A 17,513-nucleotide genomic window follows, 5' to 3' on the forward strand; every position below is an offset into this window, starting at 1 on the left:
TCCCTGTCCAGGTCCAGAAAGCACATGTTTTCTCTAGCCCGTGAGGGATTGCTCTTGTTCCCCATAGAGTGACTCCAATAGGAAGTCATTCGAGGTCACTGCTATCACTGGTGCCTATATCCACCCTCCAACCACCCCAAATGGGAGCCTTTTACAATTTTAAATAAAAGAAGCAATTCCTGTCTGTGTTCTACCTTTGTTCTTCTTCTTTAAGCTGCGATTGAAGCCAGGCTCGATATCTTTGAAAACCCTAGAGAAGAAAATGATTTCCATAGCAGCTGTAACCATGGGAAACCTTCAAAATAGCTCCCGTTCCTGTATTCCACTCTGCTCCTCTTCCCTCTCTGTCGGTTGACTAGAAATGAGGACTCGCGATTTGGGTTCTTCTTTTTGTCCAAATCTGTGTAGACGAGAGTCTCCCTTTCACATCCACATCTATTTTACCGTAGCTGGAGAATCAAAGGATGGGATGTTTAGAGAGAGGAAGAAAAGATCAAGCTTCTGGGCGACCTTCATTTGTTCCTAAGCTGGAGAAACTCCAGCAGAATGTTCATTTAGACAATGAGATCTTGTTCTTTTTCCTATGAGTAGTTTCTTCCAAGGTCACATGGTAAGACCAAGTGCATCTTCTTTGAGAAGTGAATTTTATTTGAGACACTCAAAAATGGTTTTCATCAGTTTCCCTTCCATTTTGCTCTCAAATGCTTTTGATAAAGAGCCGTCTTTTACTCACTTCAGAGAGATGCTCTAAATTCTTCCAGAAATGTCTCATTCCCCTTTGAAGAGTTTCTGTTGTAAACATCAGAACATTTTTGGGCTGAATTTCTGGTCTAGTGCCTCTTTTGGGGATAGGCACAGAGCACAAAAAATGGGCTGGTTAGCATTTCTCTTGATGAACAGATTTTAAAGAAACGAAAGCATGACAATGAATCAGAAGTCATTACTGCAAAAGTTAATAAGGAGACGGGAACATGCACGTATAGCGTTTGCTTCTGGAATTTGGCCAGGCCACTGGGGAAGGCGCAGGAGGAAAGCCGAGAAAGGGAATACGGAGTTCAGGCAAGTCCGTTATGCACATTCTCATTTCCAAAGTGTTTGAAAACCATGTCAAGAAATGTATTGCATAAGTTAAACCAGCTGCCGGCAACTTTTATGTTTAGCACTTTCCTGGGTCACCAGATAGCAGGGTACTTCCTCAAGATCACTGTGCATAAGCAAAAACCAGGAGGATTTCCTTTATGCAACATCCTTATTCTAACAGAATGGTGTGATTTAACCTCCGGAACTCACTGTAGAAAAAGAAGTAACTGTTGCTGGGCCAGACTTATCTTCTTTTGTACTTCGGAGTGTATGTTTTCAAACAAGGCACTCAGGACCTGGCAAGCAGTCAGAATCAGGATGCTGGCATTGGAAACAATTGCCATGGTTCAAGAGCTTGGCCTGGCCTTCCACAGTTTACCATTGACATCCACTGTGCCTGATTAGAGTGCACTTACACAAATGAAATAAGATGAACTATGTGGCGTGCCTAGCGTATGCTCCATAAATGTCGCGTCCCTTCTCTTGTTAAACTTTTATAAGGTTAATCTTAAGACAGTTGAGTCTGACTGAACCATATTGGGATGGGCATGTTGGAATATCTTCTCCAAATTCAGTTTTCCATGAAGCCTGTGACTTAAAGTAAAATCAAGAGTCAGGGAGCAGTACTGGTGTTTTCCTTAGTTTTTTCTTGCTTGCGGTTAAGACTAGCCTGAAAACAATCCTTTCTCTCAAAACAGAGACAGAAGACTCTCAAGAGTAAAGCAATGGACAGTTTGCCTCGTTAGCATGCTGTGGTCTCCTTGAAGCTCCCAAGGTTGGCTGTTCACTACCTAAGATGCTAGTGCTCCAAGCTTAGAAAACACTTCCCAAATTAACTTTCATGTATGTTCTTCCTGTTAAGAAGTCCATCAGTCTTTGAATAACAATAGCTTTTGTTAACCTTTGGAGTATAGTTTGACTCATTAAAAAAAAAATTTAGGGGGGCCAGCAGGTGACTTGGTGGTTAAGGCACTGGATTCCCATATGGCCAACCATAGTTTAAGTCCCTGCCCTAGCGATTTGCTTTCTAATTTTCTCTCGCTGATGAGTGCACATGCCCTATAACAAAATGATAAATAAATTAAATAAATAAACCTTAAAAGAAATTTTAGGGTAGCCAGCAGATGGTGTGGTGGTTAAAGTACTGAACTCCCACATGACCTGGCATAGTTTGAGTCTTGGACCCAGTGGCTTGAAAAGCATACTGGGTGAATGTGCATGTGCATGTGTGCCCAAAATTCCAGGAGGAGAATGGAGAAGAAGGGATTTGGGCATGGCCACCTCTAGGCCATTATTTCTTGCGTTCTTTCTTTCTGCCTTCTCCAGCAAGTGCGTGCATCCTGTGGCAAAAGCCTAAAGTATTTTTTATGATGTAGTGGTAGTGCACCTGGACCCACATGGAAAAAGTTCTGGGTTTGCATCCAGGAACTCCCCTGAGCATGCCAGGTGTACATGTCTGTGTCTGTGGTCCAGGCCAGCTGAGACTGGGGGTGAATTACAGCACGCGAGCCTTCTTGTAGTGCAATCTCTCTGTGCATTTGTTTCTCTGCCTCTTTTGCTTTCATAAATTAAGTACATAAACTTAAAAAAAATTTTTTTTCAGTGTGCATCCATCTTTCAAAGTATACTTTGACAAACTTCTAGATATGAGACTTTCTTTCTTCCCTGACACTACTGCTCAATTTTTGATTAAAAAAAAGCAATTTTTATTTAAATAATTTCAGTGGAAATTTTACCTTTCTTTGACTTACAGAATCTTAGAGAAGGTTTTTAGAGAACACCTGGCATATCCAGCTGAGAAAACTGATGTACAAGGCAAGTACAACACTTTCTAAGGGAATTATCTGGTGGCACAGCTGAGGCCAGAATGTGGGTCCAGCACAGTGTTTTTCAAACTGAGGTTTATAAATTCTCTGAACATTAAGAAATACATTTTCATATTTATCTAAAAATTATTTTACTAGTTGTAAAAACTAGTGTTTTTGTTTTTTTTTTTTAAGAGGTTTTTGCTATAGGGTGTGTGCACTTGCCAGAAAGAGACAGAGAAACAGAAAGTGAGAAATCACCCCCCAGGGGGGACGGCCACTCTGCAATCCCTTCTCCTCTATTCTCCTCTTGGGATCTGGGGCACGCACATACACACGCCGGTGTGAGTTTAAGCCACCGGGTTGGGACTCTAACTGTGGTCAACGACATGGGAGTCCAGTGACATAGCCATTACGCTAACTGCTGGTCCCTAAACTTTTATTTTTACAATGGATAATTCAGAGCTGTGAATGTTTTAATTTCATTAGACTGGGTTTATTTGAATTTCTCTCATACTAAACCCTAATCCATGGAGATTGGCAGGTGGGTGAGAAGATTGAGCCACTGAGGGTACTATGTGAGACCTTTCTCCTTTAAAAGTTCTCCTGTAATAAAAATTGATTTTGTGCTTAGGACATCTGACTCTAGAAGACCAGGAGACTGATGTTTCAGATCTCTCTGTGGATATTATTTAGGAGAGGTTTTGGTTTTCGGCAGGTCTAAGTTTAATACCTGGTGCTTCTGAGCCCTGTTTATGAGCAAGATGCTGAAACTCACGAAGACCACATTTCGCTCCAGATGATGAAGTTCATGATAGTTATTTCATGAAGTTATTGTGAAGATTAAACAATGTATATAGAAAGGCTTTAGCACAGAGCCAGGCAATAACTGAAGTTACTGTATTACTAGTTGTTATGATCAGTAACTGGTTTCTACCCTTGAACTTCAGTCCGTGTTAAGAAGGCCCCTCAATTCCCTGTAATATGAAGAAGTTCTCGCCAGCCAAATTTCCCCTTTTTTTTCTTTCTTTCTTTCTTTCTTTCTTTCTTTCTTTCTTTCTTTCTTTCTTTCTTTCTTTTAAGTGCAACTAAATCAGACTATTCTTACCAGTAGGAAAAGATGGTATTTTTTATTGGGGTATTGACTCCCCCCCCAAGTCTTTTGTGCTATATTCAGATAAATTCTCTGATTTTAGGCTATTTATTTACCAGGGTCCTGATAGACCCAAGGTATCTACATATTTTGTTTCTAGCCCTTTTGTTTATCTCTGGGAATCTGAGTCCCACAGCAGGGATACAAAAGTTCTATTTAAAACTATGTGACGATGAAAAGAACAAGAAATCTTATGGGAACAATGCAGAGATGTATAATATCTCACCCTTTTTCACACATGGAACTAATTGTGACATTCATCCCGGGGCCTGGTTTCTGCACTCGGACTCCAGAGCCCATGCTGGAAGGATGTTTTGGAATCTCACCTCTGCCAATGCCCTGTTGGAGAGGCTGCGACATCAGCTTGGAGTTATGCAAAAATAATAAAGTTGAGCATTTTTTCGGAAAGATGACCCATATGTTTAATAAAATTCAGTATGAGAACCAAAGTCTGGTTTGATTACAAGCCACATGAAAGCTTTTCTTAGATGGGGGTTCTCAGTTTTCACAGTGTGGATTTACTGAGTTAGAGTCTCAGTATGGTTGTTGCCTTCTCTGTCACTATTCACTACTCTGTGCTCCACAAAATAAGGAAATTTTGAGTCAGTATTTACTCTTTTAGGTTAAAAAATATGGCTTCCTGAACAATATCTCCTCAGTCCAAAAGAAATACTAATCATAATATTTGAGATAAGGAAACTATGCAGGGGCTGGCCCCGAAGCCCAGTAGTTAAGCACAGTGTGATGGGGCTGGATCTTGCATGGTCAGCTGCCATTCAAGTCCTGGTGCTGGGGGCTTGGGAAAAAACTGGAGTAAGACTGGCCCAATAAAAGACTCCAGAGCCCCTGTAACCAACCACTGTTCAAATCCCAGCCCTGGCAGGTTGGGAGACATGCCAGGCATGTATATATATTGCATGACTTTATGCAGTTTTTAAAATCTTTTTGTTTGGGGTCAGCAGATGACATAGTGGGTAAGGTGCTGAACTCCCACATGGGCAGCTGTGATTATAGTCCTGGAGCCGGTGGCCTGAAACTCATGCCGGGTGTGTGTGTATACATGCCCCAAATCCCAAGAGGAGCATGGAGGAGAAGGTATTGAGGTGTGGCCATCCCCCATGGGGATAATTTCTCACTTTCTCTGTTTCTCTGGTGAGCACACACACCTATAGCAAAAATATCTCTCCAAAAGGAAAAAAAAAAAAAAAAACACTTGGTGGTGTTGCAATGCTAGAGCCATGTGGAAAGGCTCCAATCTGCCATCTCAGGTCTGTGCACAGACACACTTGTGATGATGGATGTGCAGGGCTTGGGGGAGGACGATGGCATGGTAGAGCCCTGTTTGTGTGTATTATCTGACAGTACAAGCATGCTGGAGTTTTTTGTTTTGTTTTCTTTTTTTGCTTTTGCCTTTTACAATCACCATCTTACTAAAAATAAAGCCAAGGCTGCAGAGGGTGAAGTGGCTGGTTCAACATAGCTGGTATCTGACAGCCAGGAGGAGAATTGAGTTCTGAGTCTTAACATTCCAGCTCGGGACCGACTGCAAGTAACAGAGAGTCACCATGATTCTTCAGACACTCTTCGGGTTCTCCTCCAGCATTCGATCAGCAGTCTCAGTTCATTTGTGGAGGAACTTTGGTGTCACAGCAGTGGCATTTAATAAGGAACTTGATCCTGTACAGAAACCTTTTGTGGACAAGATTAGAGAATACAAATCTAAATGACAGACAACTTGGGGCACCTGTTGATACTGGCCCAGAATGTCAGCCAGATCTAGAGAGGGAGCTTTTTAAGCTGCAGTACATGTATGGTAAGGCAGACATGAACATGCTCCCTAACTTCAAGTTTGAAGATCTCAAATTTGAAATCATCGATAAACCCCCATTCTGAAGAAGTAAAGTAACATTAATCCAGTAATTTGTGATGAGTCAGTTGGACAACTACAGAAGTATCAGAATAAACATACATTTTACAACTGTCACATGTTCTCTTAATTCTGACTCTAAATAAATGATTTGGTGATGTTGGAGAAAAAAAAAAAAATGCCAGCTTCTGTCCCAAGCAATTCCCCCGTACAGCATCTGAACTTGATACTGTCCAGCACATCAACATGGGGTTTTTGAGCCCCTTCCATGGCCGACTAAAGTTTACTTTATTTCGTTTGATCTGTTATAGCCCTGCGAAGTAAAGAGGAATCCCTTTACAGACGAGAAAATAGCTCGGAGAGGTTAAACATCTAACACAAAGTAAAAAATTATTAATTTGTAGTGTTTAGATTTATTTCTAAACTATGCCTATGCTCTGTGACACCTTGCAAAAATGTTCAAGCCGTAGCTTATATGCTCTGCTTGCTAAGGTAGGCAAGCCTAGAAAACACTTGGAAAAATGGCAAGTAAAAATTACCCAAGCCGCGACTTCTAAAAAGATAACCTGACCAGCTGCTGTGACAGCCATAATGCAGGTACCCTGTGAGGCTGGCAGTCATAGGGTTCAGGTGTGTGCAGGGGCACCCAGGATCCTGAGGAGCTAGAAGACCAAGGGGATCACAGGATGACGAGACCCTGTGAGGAATGCTCTCTCATGCACATGCATGCATTCTTTACTGTTTAAAAAAAAAGGAGAAAAAGATAATCTGCAAATACTTTTAAAATGCACATATCCATTGAAGTTAAGTGACCAAAATAATTGAATATAGGGACCTCTCTCGGTTCCAGTTCATTTATTTTTCTTTGCTTGAGGCAGAAGACTTAGCTTACTCTTTGAGGCAGTAAATAGGAAAGGAGTCAAGAGATTATCTAGAGGCGGGGTGGGAATGAGATTGAGAAGGAAGCTAGCTGTGCTCTTATCGCAGTCTTCCACTCAGCTCTAATGGCATCAAGTGACTCTCATATATGCAAGGAAACTTCTGGAATGTGCTTCTGTATCAGTTAGCTGTTGCTGCCATAATGACGTATGTATAACAATTCATCTCAGAATCTCAGAGGCACGGCACACTAAGCATTTATTTCTCACTTAGGAGCGGGTTGGCTAGGGTGGTTCTGCTCCTAATCTTTCATCCTTTTCTGGAAGTAGGGGTCTAGCCTGTGCATGCTCTGCTCCTGGCAGGGACAGAGGTGCAAAATGGCAAGCTGGAAGACGTGAAGTCTCTTAAGGCTTACGTTTGGAACTGCCACGTTGTCCCTTCCACCCATTTGCCTCTGGTCAAAGCAAAGGACCAGTGGCCAAGTCATAGGAACAGAGTCAAGAAATATACTCTACGGATAGTAACCGTAGAAGTAAAGGTTGGAGAGAAAGGGGAAAATTGGCACTGCTACAGATTCCAACAGAGTGTATTTCAGGGTTCGTCCTTTCGCATCAGAGGCTTTATATTTTTAAGTTCATAGGCCGTTTTGTAAACATGATGACCTTTCTGAACATGTTTGTCGAGAGATTTTGCAGCACATACCTAGTTTTGCTTTCTGTTTTCAAGGGGTCTCTTAAGTTCAACCGCAAGACCCAAGTTAAGGGAGCCTGCAGGGAATTGTTGCCCTGGGTGACACCCTGTCTTCTGCAGGTGGAGGAGGATACTTCTCTATCCCCTTCCCAAGACCTGCTACTCTGTGATCCCAGATGCTCAAAAATTCTCAAGTGCAAACACTTGTTTTGGATAGGATGTTATGTCTATTTTCCCAAACGGAAATTTTCTCCAAAGTAAATGGGTAGGCAAATGCTCTTCTATGATAACATTTTCATAGGTTCACATCAAAATGTGAAGACTAAGTATTATGAAGTGCTTTAAACTAAATTTGATCAGCATAAATCATCTGGTTTTCCCTGGTATTTGTCTTTGATTTTAAAATTTGTTTTAGGTGGTTCCTTTGTCTAAGAAATCATGACAATGTTACCTAGTATTTCTTATAAATGTTCTTAAACCCTGTTTAGATCCCTAGATCCCTCAAGTTCTTTTGGATGTTTTTTTCTGATCTGTGAAATCTCAAATTTAGAACCACTGATCTAGCCCACCTATTTTTCTGAAGCTGGAGTCTTGAGATTTCTCCCTATCCTAAGGAATCCTGCAAACACGGATTATCTGGGGAAGATCACCACCATCGGTCAGGTGTGACCGCTGGATCATTCCACCCTATGTCAATCTGAAGTCCTCCTTCTGGTTGCTGTATCCTGAGACATACCAGCACAGAGACCTTTAGGGGTTTTCCTAACATTTGTAAATAAGGGAAGAGGAGCAGATTTTCTTTTCATCTGTCTATTGCTGATTTCCTAAATCTACCGCATTAATATTTTGTAATAATTTGCCGTCTGCCTGAAATTTAGGGATGCTTCCAAAGTTACATTATCTTTATTTGTGCTCTGTTTGTGAGTAAGGTTGGGTCCTCAAGGATGTGAGCGTATCAGTTTGTAGCAACATCCTCTCAACCTCAGTTACTCCTCTTTGGGTGAGGACCCTGTAGAGTTGTACTTACCATTCAGGGGAAGGGGGGCAGACCTTGAAGAACAAGTCAGTGTCCTCCGCTAGGGCAGGCAGGTCCCTTAGGATTCCCTGGCCTCAGAACTTGAGCCTGGGCCGCAATCTCCAAAAAGGCCACACCACTGCACTAATGAAAACCCACAGCAGAGGGCAGTCTCTCATGCATATCAAGGCTTCCTTTACAGTGATGTTTATTTAATTGAAGAACCCATAGAAAAGTTTCTTTAATTAGGCTGGCTTCATAAAGGGGAGAGAAATCCCTTGCTATCCTAGAGGCCATCTTTTGTCTGTAGAAAGAACCATTTTGTTCTTCAAGGGGAAATGTTCCCTCATCCCTATCCCCCTACTGCTATGTCTGATTTGTGAAATTCATAGACAGAAGGGGGTTAATTTTAGAATAGCTTTTCTGATTTTTTTTTTTTCCAAACCAGATATGCAAAATGGTGGGGACATCTGAGCACAGTGTAGCCAGGCTTGCCAATTTATCAGACTATCTCCCTGCTCAAAGGCGAAGTCTTGAGAGGATTATTAATGCCAAACATCTGTTTTTCTTTCTTGTGTCAGGCATTCTGCTGTGTCTGTTTTATACAGTATTTAATTTAATAGTCACAGAAACCCCATAAGGTAGATATGCTTGTTATTGCCATTTACAGACGAGGCAATGGAGACAAGGAGAGGGGAGGACTTAGCGTGTGATCCCCAGCAAATCACGGAACTCCTCCGGCCTTGATTTGCTCATGGGTAAGACAAAGGTGTTTGACTCAATAGCTTCCAAGATCTCCACTAACTCTCGGTTTGGGACAAACCAAATCAAAAGCACTGAAGTGAGAGTTAGGAAAATGGGCTTGTCTGGGGTGGGGGCATTTTGTGTGTTGACAAGTCACCTGGGCTGTGCTTTTTGTCCTTTGTTTTAAATTCCTTGAGCCTAAGGGATGACAGAACTCAGTACTGACTCAGTCTAAATTTTAAGCCAGCCCATGGTATGGTGGTGACAGTGGCTGGATCCCACATGGTCGATTTCATGGTTTAATTCCAGACCCCACAGCTTGAGAAACTTGCTGGGCGTAAGTGCCTGTGTGTCCAAAATCCTGAGAAGAGAACTGAGGAGAGGGGATGGTGGTGTGACCACCCCCCCCCCATAGGAGGGATGCTTTCCCATTTTCCCTCTCTCTGCCTTTCTCCTGCAAACGCATGTGCTTTCAAAAAAAAAAAGATTCCTAAGTGTTTAAATGTTGAGCCTGGTCCAATTTTAGCAGTACCCTGCTTCAGTTCCGAGGAATGTTGAAATGAGAACTGCACTAGTGATTCTGCAAGCTTGGCCACTTAGAGTATGCTTTTGCTTTTTGATGGAGTGCAGAATGAATTGTGAAGGACTGAATTATATAAAAGAGATGAATCCCATTTTGTTTTTCTCTTAAAATCTTACCAAAACAACCTGATTTGTCCCTCCCCCTCAAAATATCCCCCCCCCAAATAAACAGAAATTTGGGAACTGATCTTTTTAGATGGAAGGTTTATTCTGTGAGACATCACCCCACTGTCAGAGAAGACTTATTCTGAGTCTGTTTCTAATCTTTTCATATTCTTTCATATACCTCTAACCTGGTCTTCATTGCTGGCTGCTATTAATACTTAGCAGAAATAGAGGAGAGACAGGAGTGAAAAATCCCCGCTGAGTGGTTCTTAAGTAATGGGGTGTACCTTGGTCGCGCGTCGGAAGTGGTCCATGCAGATTATACATGGCAGTGGGTGATTGTTTAATGGTTTGGGGGGAGCTTCCAAATCATATGACCAGAAGGAATAATTTTAGATAGAGAAAAAGAACTTACAGTACACGTGAGAGGCTTTTTATTGGTTGCTATATTAAACTGTACCATATGAAATTGCTGTTTGGTAGAGAAAGTCTGGGCTGGGAAGAACAAATTCAGGAATCATCAGCATATTGATGGTATTTAAATCTGTGAATGAGATCACTTAAGGAGAGGGTGGAGCTAGAACCGAGGGCCCTCCCAAGGCCTGAGGCTCTGCCCAGTTCAGAGAATTTATGGAGGAGGAGGGGGAAGAGGAAGAACTAGCTAAGGGATTAGACAAGGGGAAGTTGTGTCCTTAAATATTCGAGTCACAAGGTTTAATACACAGATACACACACACACACAAGTCCTGGATCTAGCATTGGTTTTTACAAGTGAATCTTCCCCTTCCAGATAACCTTGCCTGGCAAAGATGCTATTTTGTGAGAGGAAGCAGCAGGAGCTGCTAAAACTGAGATAATGATTCATTATCTGTTAATGGTTTCCCCCTGTGGTTTCTCTCTCTTCCTCACAGCCCCCCACCCCCTTTTAGGGGAATTTTTCACATGCTACAAAATCTTTTCTCTGTAAAATCTTCAGCATTCTTAAGCCTTCTGGACTTACGCATGGAAGCTGGGGACTTGCACACCAATCCAGAATCAAGGGCTGTTAAACTGCATGGTTTTCAGTTGCTTGTAGTTGTTAATGTTATGTGTCCACTTGGGCTGGGCTATGAGGTGCCCAGGTGTTTGGTCAGGTATTATTCTGGGTGTGTCTGTGAGAGTATTCTTGGATGAAATTAACATTTAATCCATGGATGTGAGTAAAGTGGATTGTTTTCCAATACGTGGGTGAGCCGTACTCCATCAGTTGAAGGAACAGAAAGACCAATCTTCTCCCAAGTAGGAAAGAATTTTCTAGTGACTACCTTTCAACTTCTTCTGCAATATCAACTCCTCCCACCTTTTGACCTTCAAACAGGAACTTTGTCTCTGCCAAGGTCCCCTGCACTACTAGCCCACCCTGCAGCCTCTGTAATTGTGTGACCCGATTCACTATAACCTCTCTCTCAATATCTCTATCTGCTGTTGGTTCAGTTTCTCTGGAGAACCCTGGTAGAATGCTTTATCCACATGGACTTCAAAGGCCTTGTCTTGGTAGAGTCTGACTGTCTCATTGTGTTCTGAGACAGCACCAATGGGGGCGGAGGTCCTGGCACTGCACACATGGTACTGCTGAGGAAATAGTCCTACCCACAGTATTACACAGACCTTCATGGTGGGAGCATTGCCTTTATTCTGTAGTTTTAAAATACATGTTGGCTAGAAAGGATTGTTTTTACCCCATTCTTGTAAATATTTGAACTCCACCTAGCACTGCATTGTGCTGACAGACTCAGCCCTTTGGATTGCTCTCACATGTTTTAGAGATTATTTACTGGAATTTGTGGACCAAAAGCAAGAGATGAATGAAAGACTAACATGGATTTTTTTTTTTTTTTGGCTTTATCAAGTGTACATTAGTAGCAAATATCAAATGTTCAGTAGCTATAATAAAAAGATGTCCTAATGCATTTTTAACGCAATATTTACTTTTGTTGTTTTGAAAGACACCTTCTTATGCACTAGCTCCTTTAAACAACACAGGTAATCCTTAGAGGATGCAAATGGAAGTATTTCCCAGAGTTGAAATTTAGTCGTAAGGCCGCAGAATAGCTGTAGCGCAGCCACCTGATTGATTGACATTGGCATCAAGCCAGGGCGATAGTGAGCTCTGCTGCAGAGCCGTGTCAGTGGAGTAACTGGTGGGTCTTGGAAGCAGCCGAGTGTCTGTTGGGGGTCCAATGCATTACTTGTCTGTTGTCCCAGAGTGGCCAGCCCTGGTGGGGCTTCAGAGAAGGAGGCAGGACAGGGGTTGGTGGTGATAACATTGTCAGCAGAAACCAAGGTTCAGTCTCTGCATCCAGGTCACATGGAAAGAGGTGACCCCTTGCTGGCCTTGGCGCACCAGTGACATCTGGCCTCCTGATTACAGTGGAGTACCAGGGGCTGGGACCCTCATGACTGTTAAGGGAATCTCCTTGAAAGAGTCTCATGTGGTTCTCCATGCCAACTGTGGCTTCTTCAGGGAGATCGTTTATTAATGACAACTGCATGACACAAGAGAGTGTGCCACCAAATCTTCAAATCCACAAAAGACCTGGAAAATTTCGGAAGGATTTGATACACAGTATGTGGTATCACTTACATAGCAATTTCCGGCCACAGCTTATTTTACGCATACATATATGCTATGGAGAGAATAAAAGGTAATGTGTTTTAAAGCGTTGGTGTGGGGACAGCAGGCGGCATGCTATTAAGGTGCTGGGCTCCTACTTTGCTGACCACAGTTTGAGTCCCAGACCTGGTGGCTTGAAAATCACTCTGGGCACATGTGCGTGTGTGCCCAAAATCCTAAGGGGAGAATGGATGAGACAGGAATATGGCATGCCTACCCTCCAGGGGTTGATTTCTCACTTTCCCTGTCTCTGTCTCTCTCTGATGAGCATACGCATTCTGTGGCAAAAACCTAAGGAAAAGGAAAAGTATTAGTGTATATTTATATACCAATTTATATGAAGCTTAATATTTTGAGGGTAATCAATGAATAGTCTTATTTCACAGAAGAGGAGAAAGGGTGGCTGATGCTGTTGAGTCCTGGGCTCTTTTCCCTTCCACTCTGCTCCTTGGAACTCCCTTGATTTCTTCCCGGCATGACTCGTGCTCCCAGATGGGCAGTAGCCAGGCAGCCCTGTGTCTTGAGTCTTGTCCTAACTTCTCCCTAGAAACTGTCTTAGTTACTGCTCAGATGGAAGGAACACTAATTTAGACTAGTCAGGCACTGAGTAAAATGTAGGCGTTTTTAGGCAGGATAGACTTCTCTCTAACTGAAGATTCAGAAGCTCTGCCTATTGTCTATACATAAGGAGAACAGCGTGATAGGCCCACTGAGGCTCATGTGACTAGGGAGAGGGATGGTATGGAGTCATGTGGTAAAAAGCCTGAAGCCAGATGGACCTGTTTTCAAGAATGGCTTTTCCTTTTAGTATTTGTGGTTTCTCAGCCCAGTTGTTTAACTACTGGCTTCAGTTTTTCTCATTTGTAAAATTTACATAGTCACAACATGTATTTCTATTGCATAGGCTCATTATAAAAAAGAAAAAGAATAGGGACCAGCAGTTAGCGTAATGGCTATGTTGCTGGTCTCCCATGTAGTCGACCACGGTTCGCATCCTGGACCCGGTGGCTTAAAATTTACACCGAGCGTGTGTGTGTGTGCATGCCTAAGATCCCGAGAGGAGAATGGAGGAGAAGGGATTGTGGCGTGGTCATCCCCCCTGGGGGGTGATTTCTTGCTTTCTGTCTCTCTGTCTCTGTCTGTCTGGTGAGCGCATGCGCCCTATAGCAAAAACCTCTCCAAAAAAAAAAAAAAAAAAAAAGAAAAGGAATAGTGCATAGATCTTCAGCCCAGAGCTGAACACATAGTAATTGCTGGATAGGTATTTGCAGTTACAGTTGCTGTTTCTGCTATGAAGCAGTTAGTGACAGGAAACAGACTATTTTAGTTCTGTCAGAAATGTCCACCCTTTGTTCAGAGGGGCTACGGTAGCTCCATTTGTTGGTGACATCCTTCTTGGTTCTTAGTAGACACCCATCAATATTATAGATTTTATTCCAGTTGATTGATATATTACCTAGAATGTACCATCAAAATGTCTCAGAAATGTTTACCTTATAGACCGCTTTTCTTAGGATGTGTTTCTCACTGGGAAAAAAGTAAAATCCTGGTGAAGCCTGAAGTGGTGTTCAGAAGTGTGGATACTGTCTCTGTAAGTAGCCAGGACCGTGTGATTTTGATCTGATTACATCAGTGGCCTTAATTCTTCCCTTCTCGTGTTTGTGCTGCAAAAAGATTTCCAAAGTTTGGGGGGAAATTAAATTAAAATACAAGTTAATGTTGGTGCAAAAAAGTTCTTGAAGTCTTTGTATAGGCTTTTTATTTTTTAATTTTTTTTTTTTTTTAATTTTTGCTATAGGGTGTGTGCACTCACCAGAAAGACAGAGAGAGACAGAGAAACAGAAAGTGAGAAATCACCCCCTGGGGGGATGGCCACGCCACAATCCCTTCTCCTCCATTCTCCTCTCGGGATCTTGGGCATTGACGCACATGTGCCCGGCGTGAATTTAAGCCGCCGGGACAAGGACTCGAACCACAGTCGACTACATGGGAGTCTAGCGACATAGCCATTACGCTAACTGCTGGTCCCATAGGTTTTTCACAATAGTCATTTTCCTTGTAATTTTTGCAGGCCTCTTATATGCATTGTGTTTTTTCTCTCTGATTCTGAGCCATCCATGGGACCGCCTTGACCAGCGGCTGTCAGCAAACCTGATGACAGCAGAGGCTTGAAAACAGTGCAGACATGTTTCTGTTCTCATTCTTGCGCTATCATCATGAGAAAGATGTGCCTGCTTCGCCTATGGGCCCATGATAAAAATGAGAGGTATGTATTGTAGAGCAGAGACTAGTCAGACTCAGCCTGAATGAGACAACCCTTAGAGGCATGAGGCGCCCGACCTGCATGGTCTGAACGCTGTAGACACATGGAAAAGAGATGCTGTGGAGGTCCTATATTCAGCATTATTGTGGCAGTAAATAACTGATACAGGGTCAGAGGAAACTCTATTTTGGAAAGGCGGGAAGTGTCATTGTTTCCGTGGAGAATGATTATTAGATTTTCTTGTCTTCTTAAATTTTTATTTTCCAAAATATATTTAACGCCTTAAAGGGAATGTGGCTGCAGCTGATGTGTCCTCAGGAGTGCCAGCCAGATTTTCAATTCATGGCAGGATGTTGTTATTTAAAGTCTGTAGGGAAATTAAAATACAAGTTAATGTTGGTGCAAAAAAGTTCTTGAAGTCTTTGTATAGGCTTTTTATTTTTTAATTTTTTTTTTTTTTTAATTTTTGCTATAGGGTGTGTGCACTCACCAGAAAGACAGAGAGAGACAGAGAAACAGAAAGTGAGAAATCACCCCCTGGGGGGATGGCCACGCCACAATCCCTTCTCCTCCATTCTCCTCTCGGGATCTTGGGCATTGACGCACATGTGCCCGGCGTGAATTTAAGCCACCGGAACCAGGACTCGAACCACAGTCGACTACATGGGAGTCTAGCGACATAGCCATTACGCTAACTGCTGGTCCCATAGGTTTTTCACAATAGTCATTTTCCTTGTAATTTTTGCAGGCCTCTTATATGCATTGTGTTTTTTCTCTCTGATTCTGAGCCATCCATGGGACCGCCTTGACCAGCGGCTGTCAGCAAACCTGATGACAGCAGAGGCTTGAAAACAGTGCAGACATGTTTCTGTTCTCATTCTTGCGCTATCATCATGAGAAAGATGTGCCTGCTTCGCCTATGGGCCCATGATAAAAATGAGAGGTATGTATTGTAGAGCAGAGACTAGTCAGACTCAGCCTGAATGAGACAACCCTTAGAGGCATGAGGCGCCCGACCTGCATGGTCTGAACGCTGTAGACACATGGAAAAGAGATGCTGTGGAGGTCCTATATTCAGCATTATTGTGGCAGTAAATAACTGATACAGGGTCAGAGGAAACTCTATTTTGGAAAGGCGGGAAGTGTCATTGTTTCCGTGGAGAATGATTATTAGATTTTCTTGTCTTCTTAAATTTTTATTTTCCAAAATATATTTAACGCCTTAAAGGGAATGTGGCTGCAGCTGATGTGTCCTCAGGAGTGCCAACCAGATTTTCAATTCATGGCAGGATGTTGTTATTTAAAGTCTGGAGGGAAATAAAACCTGTGTACTCGTTTGAAGCTGCTTGTAAGTGCCACAAACAATCATCTGTAAAAAAAAAATTCTGTTTCCCTGCAGAATTCAACTGGTAACTCCTCAGAATAGTGAGAGCCCAGGTCTTCACATGGTAACTAAGCAAATCTCGAAGGTGATCATGGCTAGGATGGAGGTGATGAGGAGGCAGATGGTACTGAAGGTGACTTGCCCTGAGTATTTTACAGACTGGGGTCGTTTGCCAGCCAGAAGGTGCTATTGCCAGGGACTTTGGCAGGAGCAGATGAGCAGACACTCGTGACCTCCTGGATTTGCCTCGTTCAGAATGCCGGTTGTCTGAGCTACTGAGAAAGCGGGGCCTCTGCCCTCATTGTACTTCTCACTAAGTGCCCATGGGGGGAGGGCCACCTCCAGGGGCAGCAAGTGGGCGTGATCGTTTGTGGCTTATGAACTGTCAGGCACTGTAGTTGAAACTCAAGAGTGAATGAATGAAAAAATGAACAACTGAATTAATTATGTAGCATTAAGTATTTACAAGTTGCTAGTTTGTTCTAAAAACTCTGAAGACTGCAAAAAAAAAAAAAAAAAAAATGATACCCGACAAGTTAGGTAGTCTTGAAATTTCGATTTCAGCATGTGTAGAAAGCAAAAATAATGGTCTCAGCTTCATGGGACTGGGATGCGAATTATTCAGTCAGGCCCAAAGGGTTTAGCGTTGTGATCATACTGAGTCAGTAGTGGTGGGGATAATGATGCTGATGGAGTCTAAGTTGTAATCGTGTAGATTACACTAACAGGGACAAGGCTCCCTAGAGAGAATCTGTATGCAGATATTTCAGTGGGAACATCGTCGTTGGAAAGACACTGTCCTAGGAGGAGTGAACGGCCTGGCGGGTGTTGCTGATGCTGGGCGAGGCGAGGCGAGAATGAAAAGGCAGAGAGTGGGCAGAGAGGAGGAGAGCTAAGGAAGGACTCTAAGGAGTGGGTGGCATTTGAAGGGTGGGTGAGATTTTGACAAAGTCGAGCTTATGTGACACAGACTTTGGGTCTTCCAGGAATTCATAGAAGATATGGAGCTCCCTGGGTTGGTGGATCTGGAAACTGTTAGTGAGGAAAGTAGGTCTCCATTGGTCTTGGGGAAAGAAGGCTGAAATTCACTGTGGAGTGGGTATAGAGGAGAAAGCCTGGTTTTATTCTTGGACTCTGTTTAATTTTACTCCTATATTCTGAACAGATAAAATATGTTACAGAAGACATCCTCGGTTTCTTTTCCTGCTTTCTCCTTGTTTCTTCTCCATTTCTTTTCACCACGCATGCATGTGGAAGAATGTGGATTTGAACAGACTGGTGTTCTAATTTCAG

General features: G+C 42.7%; 1 protein-coding gene across 1 annotated transcript; it reads left to right on the top strand.

Annotated features, from left to right (window-relative positions):
- The first annotated feature begins 5,603 nt into the window (after window positions 1-5,603).
- Window positions 5,604-5,931, top strand: LOC102502731 (ATP synthase-coupling factor 6, mitochondrial-like). Its single transcript, XM_014591403.1, is given in 2 exon segments — window positions 5,604-5,774; window positions 5,776-5,931. Coding segments are annotated over 2 exon segments (327 nt in total).
- The last annotated feature ends 11,582 nt before the right edge of the window (window positions 5,932-17,513 follow it).

Source organism: Tupaia chinensis, unplaced genomic scaffold (genome assembly GCF_000334495.1).
Source record: "Tupaia chinensis unplaced genomic scaffold, TupChi_1.0 Scaffold000569_1, whole genome shotgun sequence".
Taxonomy (NCBI): domain Eukaryota; kingdom Metazoa; phylum Chordata; class Mammalia; order Scandentia; family Tupaiidae; genus Tupaia; species Tupaia belangeri.